Here is a 6,000-nt window from a genome sequence, read left to right as displayed (position 1 = left end):
GAGGTGGGGTCACCCCCAAGTATTGCTTCCAGCTCTTTGTAGAAACAGCAGGTTGCGGGGGCAGCACTGGAGTGGCAGTTTGCATTGCGCACTTTGCGATAGGCATTCCGCAGCTCCTTCACTTTAACCCTGCACTGCAGTGCATCCCGGTCATGGCCCCTTTCCATCATGTCCCTCGATATCTGCCCTAAGGTATCGTAATTCGTACGGCTGGAGCGCAGCTAGGACTGGACAGCTTCCTCCACCCAAACACTGATGAGGTCCAGGACTTTGCCATTGCTCCATACCGGGGATCACCTGGCGTGTGGAGGCATGGTCACCTGGAAAGATTCGCTGAGAGCACTCCACGCCTCGCTGAGCAAACAGGAAGGGGATTTTCAAAATTCCCAGAGAATTTAAAGGGTGGGTCTGATGGTTGGTCACCTAAGGGCAGGGCAGTAGAGTTCAAAGTGATAACCAGAGTGGCTAGAATAGGCATTGTGGGACACTTCTGGAGGCTGATCAGAGTGCATTAGTAGACCAAGGCGTCCACATTGGAGCCGCGGCGCCCCAGGTGGAGCGCAGCAAGCGTTATGCTTCTCGTAGAGGTGGATTACCAGGAGCGCTCCAGCTGTGGAGTCCGGGCACTCTACACGCCTTGCCAGTGTGGACACATCATGAGTTAGGGCGCCCAGGGCTGCTTTAATGCGCTCTAACTCGCAAATGTAGCCAAGCCCTTAGTTCTAAGCAGTATCCTACATGTATCCTACCCTTGTGTTTAACAAGCTGTTTCACGTTGTATTTGGTCTCCATCCCCCCCTCTAGATAGAATAAATTCAGATTTGCATAATTTGCATATACTGTTACCACAGTGGCATACATGTAGAAGTGCACTTGTGGAATTATTAAAATTTGTGTGATATCAAATTATATAGCTAGAAAATCAGTCAGTATAAGGAGATTTTCACAATAAGCAAATCTTCACACTTCTATAATGACTTCCTTCCAAGTCAGTCTCATATCACTCCAGTACACTGAGTAAATATTAAAATCTCCATTTTAAATGAGGAAACCGAGGTGTGGCAAGGTTGTGACAACTGGACAATGCAAGGGGGAGAGATAGCTCAGTGGTGTGAGCATTGGCCTGCTAAACCCAAGGTTGTGAGCTCAATCCTTGAGGTGACCTTTTAGGGATCTGGGGCAAAAATTGGGGATTGGTCCTGCTTTGAGCAGGAGGTTGGACTAGATGACCTCCTGAGGTCCCTTCCAACCCTGATATTCTATGATTCTAAAGTTGGCATCATTGCCAGAGGAAAGGCAAGGGTTGACATTACAATAGCATTTAAGAGATCATATGTAGAGTGGAGATACTCTACGAAGGGCCTTAAAAGTGAAGACAAGTAGCATATGTTTAACCTAATGGAGAAATGGGAGCCAGTGGAGGGATGCAAGGAGGAGGGCGGGGGTGTAAGATGGCATGTGTGAATATGATCTTTGCAGCATCATTATGAATGGATGTAAGTGGGACGATATAGCATCTATTAAAGCCAGAGAGAAGGTTGCTGTAGTTGAAATTCAAGAAAATGAAGTTTACCAGTGTAAGTTCTTTGGGGCAGGGACTGTCTTTTGTTCTGTGTTTGTACAGAACCCTGTACACTGGTCCATGACTATGGCTCCTAATCTCTATGATGATAAATAAGAGCCATGTAAGTGCAAAGGAAACGCTGGATCTTATAGATATGTAGTAAAGCAGCATCAAGATTTAAATACATCTACCTAAACTACAGTTGCCTAACAACCATCAGATAAGCACCATAGAGTAAAATAAAACAAAACATTAAAATCAGAAATAGAGATCAATTAGCCCACTAGGTAAAAGGATCAATAGACCATTTGCCCTCAGGCAAAGCACCACTGATCAACGTGCAAAGTAGGGAGCTGCACAAGATGTAAATTGATGCACCATTTGGCCTCAACATTTTTCTTGTCAAATTCTTTTGATCTCTTTTTTATATGCCAAATGGGAGAAGAAGCAGCCGCCGGAACCCTGCAGCGGTGCTAGCGCTGAGGCTGCTGCCGCCGCCAATGAAGCAGCGTGGGTGGACACCACCTCCACCTCTCAGCACGCTAGTCAGGGTCTTCATAATCTAGCCAGCGGAGAACTACATCTCCCATGAGGCTGCGGAAACTATACACATGCGCTTGGGGTCCTAGGAGGCCTCTGCGAAAACAGTAGTTGAGCTGATTGGCGGAAATCCTTGCCCCGCTCATTGGTTGTGCCCGTTGCTGCGACGGGGAGTGGGTGGGGGTCAGGAAAAGCGACATGGCGGCGGCAAGAGGAGAAGGGCCGCTGCAGGAGATGATGGAGGGTGAGAGCCCGGCCGTGTCTGGGGGAGCCGAGCCGAGCCCGAGCCCCCGGTCCCGGCCGTTCGCTTGTTCGCAGCAGCCGGGGACGCCAGCCCTGCGGTCGGGGGTAGACGGGGCTGGGCCCCTGGGGCAGCCGGCTAAAGGGGGCGAGGGCTGGGGGCCGATGGGGGGAGGCCCGTGGGGCGAGCGGGGCCTGAGGGGAAGGAGGCAGCTGAGGGCCGGGGACTCGGGCCGGCCCTGGGTAGCGGCGCGACCGTGTCTGAGGTGACAGCCCGGGCTGGGAATGGCGGGGGGAGCCGGGGTCTGGGGCGATGCTTGGGGCATCAGGCCAGCTTCCCTGCGGGGTGCGGTCGGGCTGGGCCGAAGTCCTGGGCCCGGAGCGGAGCGACCCCGGCTAGGCAAGGGGAGAGGTAGCAGGGTTGGGCCTGTGGGAAAGGAGGGGACTGCTGGCTGGAGGGGCAGGGTCTGTCTGGGGTGATGGTGCCCGGAGAGCAGAGGGCTTGTTGCCGGGGTGCTGGCAGCGGGGGGCAGGTGGGGCTAGGCAGAGCTGTGGCCTGGCAAGAAGGGAACGGCTGGGGTGCCGAACGGGAGAGCGATTCCGAAGCAGGCTTGAGGGATGGGGTTTGAAGCTGTACTTTTTGTTAGTTTCCTACTGGGAGGAGTTAGGGCTAAACTTGTTAAGGATTTTGGGATTCTGCACTTGCGGACTGGAGATGAGCATAGTGTAGTGGTTAAAATATGGGATTTGTAAGGGGACTGGGTCCTACTGCACTTCTGGGTCTAGGTGTTCTTGGTGAAGTTGCTTGTCCTTTTTGTGAATCACCTAAGCTATTAATAAAATGGGGAGTGTTGGGAGGCTAATTAATCACTATGCAGTGTCTTTTGATCATCAAATGAAAGGTGCTATAGAAATACAGCTTATTTGTAACTACGATTGAATCATCTTTCCCCTACTCTCTCCCCCCAAAATGGGATGATGTCATATTTAAGGTCATTCACAGTCACATAAAGTTCTGTCCAAACCTTTGAGCAAGATGAACCTCAGTGCACAAGAGGCCTTTGCTTTACACTGAATTGAAGAAGGCATGTAATGAAATTATGAAGTGATCTCATGAGTTGTTGCTGGGGAGGTGAGGTGGCCTTGTGGGTTGCAACAGGGTTGGAAACTTTTACCACTGTAGTACCTGGCATTAGTGATATTGGTCTGTAAAGTGTCACCATTGTAAATTATCTTTAAATGTCACAGTTCTAATTCCATCACCTTAATCTTTGGATTTGCATTCCATCGGTCTAAGAAATTTCCTTTTTCCTCCAGTCTTCTTCCCAGATTGTTGGTTTAGGAAGAGGTGAAGGGAGGAAAAAGTGCTTCAAAAATCAAAGTAAAAACAAGGGGTAAGAGGACTTTTATTTAAGACTAAACCTTTAATTTAGTAAATTTTAGGATCTCTACTAACCTCATAAAGGTTTATGTGACTCTTGGTTACTGTATGTACTTGTGGCTACTGTTTTCTGAAAGTAGCCTAACCCTGCTGTTATGTATCTTGCACAGTTGACAGGCGGGTAGAGTCAGAAGAGTCAGGAGATGAAGAAGGGAAGAAGCAAGCAGGTTGCATAGTAACAGACCTCAGTCAGCAGAGCCTGAGAGATGAGCAGAATGGGGAGAATTTAACAGGTACCTAAGCGACCCTAATCATATTTTAAAGATGGACTTCTTAATGCCATGTGTAATAAAATGTTTGTACCATTCCCAATTTTGCAGTTACTCTGATCATGTATTATATTTTAGTTAATTAATTACATCTGTTCTATGGATCTATTTTTTTTAGGTTCACTTTAATGTTGGTCTTTTGTAGTATCTTTGTTTTTATTTATCTGCAAACATGTTTGACTTTAAAATATTCAAAGAGTTTACGGTATCAAAGAGAATAGGATTTTTCTGATGTACTTCATTATTACTTTTACTGTGAAGAGGTTGCAGGCATTGCTTTAAAGTCCTATTTTGCTCCTCTCTGGAATCCTCTGAGCTCAAAACTAGCACCATTATTATTTTATTGTTTGTAATAGTGCTTAGTGGCTTTAGTTGTCCTGATGGCTGTGCAGGCGAGTAGGTCTTGTTTAGCAATCTATTTAAGATCTGCACAAAGGGATCTGCTCGGACAGATCTCATATGCCAATATCATTTAAACTTTTGGGACTTCCTTTTTTTAAAAAGGAGGGAAATTCTCCAATAAAAACTTAGTCAAGAAAGAGTTACAGGCTGAAGTGTTTTAGTGAAGTCCAGATAATGCTCAGAAACACAGTTACACTTTTTTGGGTAGAAATTCTACACGCGCTTTTTTTAAAATTAGGGGTTCCAGCCAGTTCTCCATTGCCATATAATCCTTCCTCTCTGACTAACACATCACTAGTTATAGAAACCACCCAATCTTAGTATTGCCCTTTAAAATTTGCAAAGGTATAGTTAGGTCAAAATAGCAAATTATTAGGGAAGTTTAAAATCCCATGTCCCATTTAAAGGATCCATTCCAATATACTATAACTCTGCATTAGTCACTGTAAAAAGTACATATGGGAACTGCTGTACAATTTACATAAACCTTCAGCACCATATAATTAGGGCTTTTGTTTTTAGGAGTTTATTAATTTAATTTATTGCAGGTTATTCTTAACAATTTTTGAATTTATGTATGTCCAAAAATTGGAGGGTTTGGGAGCTTTTTCTTTGTATATCTGTAATGAGTTACATATATTATACATTATTAATTACAGTAGGACATACTGTAGTGCAGGGGTAGTCAATAGGCGGACCGCAGTCCAAATCTGGACTGACAGATGCGTTACAAAAAGAAAAGGAGTACTTGTGGCACCTTAGAGACTAACAAATATATTTGAGCATAAGCTTTCGTGAGCTACAGCTACAGCTCCCCCAGATTTTTCTGGATGCCCCTGGAGGGTATGTCCAGAAGCGAGGAGGCAGCACTCTCCCTGTGTTGGTGCAGTGCAGGGGGGGAGCTGGTTGAGCTCCTCCCCTCTCCTCCTCTTCTCTTCCCCCCTCCCTTGCTTTCACTGGAGTCTCGGCACTGCTGCCTGCTTTGCAGACCATCTGCAGGTGAAAGGCAGGGAATGCTAAACAGCCCCATGGGTGGACCTAGTGGGGAGGAGCTCAGCCAGCAACCATGCTCTCTCCGTCCCTGCACTGCACGGACACACACGGAGAGTCCTGCTGCCATGGGAAGTACTGCCTCCTCACTTTTGGGTGTCTTGAGAAATCTGAGGGTGGAGAGGGGGGTACGTGACCCCCCCAGAACTTTCATTTGTGCCCCCCTCCACTAGCCACAGCTACATGTTGCCTCTGTGTGCAAACTGAAGCTGAGCTGGAGGCAAGCGGAGCTATGCTTGTGCTCCAGATAGTTCCCAGAGGCCCCCCACTCTTGTGTCTCCCGCCCTCAAGTGGTTCCTGGAGTCCCCACCCTGACCCTGAGTGGTCCCCGGAGCCTCCACTCTGGCCTTATGACCTCCCTCTCCTTTTTCCCGCCCCCATCCTTCTGGGGTCAGTCCCTGAAGTCCTCTCCAGCCGCCCCCCCTGCCCCCCCCCCCGAGTCCCCTACCCCACTCTTTTCCTCCCAGTCCGTTTCCAGTCACCTGCTTCCGTCA

The 6,000-nt window shown here is 47.8% G+C and overlaps 1 protein-coding gene across 3 annotated transcripts in view; it reads left to right on the top strand.

The window, feature by feature from the left end:
- The first annotated feature begins 2,237 nt into the window (after positions 1–2,237).
- The window catches only part of PPP1R7 (protein phosphatase 1 regulatory subunit 7), a 41,583-nt gene continuing 37,820 nt past the window's right edge, over positions 2,238–6,000 (top strand). Inside the window, exons 1-3 of one of the 3 annotated variants that reach the window (XM_073360470.1) lie at positions 2,250–2,348; positions 3,662–3,738; positions 3,896–4,018. Coding sequence is in view for 2 of the 3 variants with exons in the window: in XM_073360469.1 (XP_073216570.1) it covers positions 2,303–2,348; positions 3,896–4,018 (169 nt within the window). In the remaining variant the exon portion in view is untranslated. Of the gene's footprint in view, positions 2,349–3,661; positions 3,739–3,895; positions 4,019–6,000 lie in introns of all 3 variants that reach the window. The other 2 variants (XM_073360469.1, XM_073360468.1) reach the window with 2 other exon arrangements.

The sequence above is a fragment of the Lepidochelys kempii genome, chromosome 9, assembly GCF_965140265.1.
Source record: "Lepidochelys kempii isolate rLepKem1 chromosome 9, rLepKem1.hap2, whole genome shotgun sequence".
Taxonomy (NCBI): domain Eukaryota; kingdom Metazoa; phylum Chordata; order Testudines; family Cheloniidae; genus Lepidochelys; species Lepidochelys kempii.
Note: the sequence above shows the minus strand (reverse complement) of the source record. Positions and strands in the feature narration are given on the sequence as shown.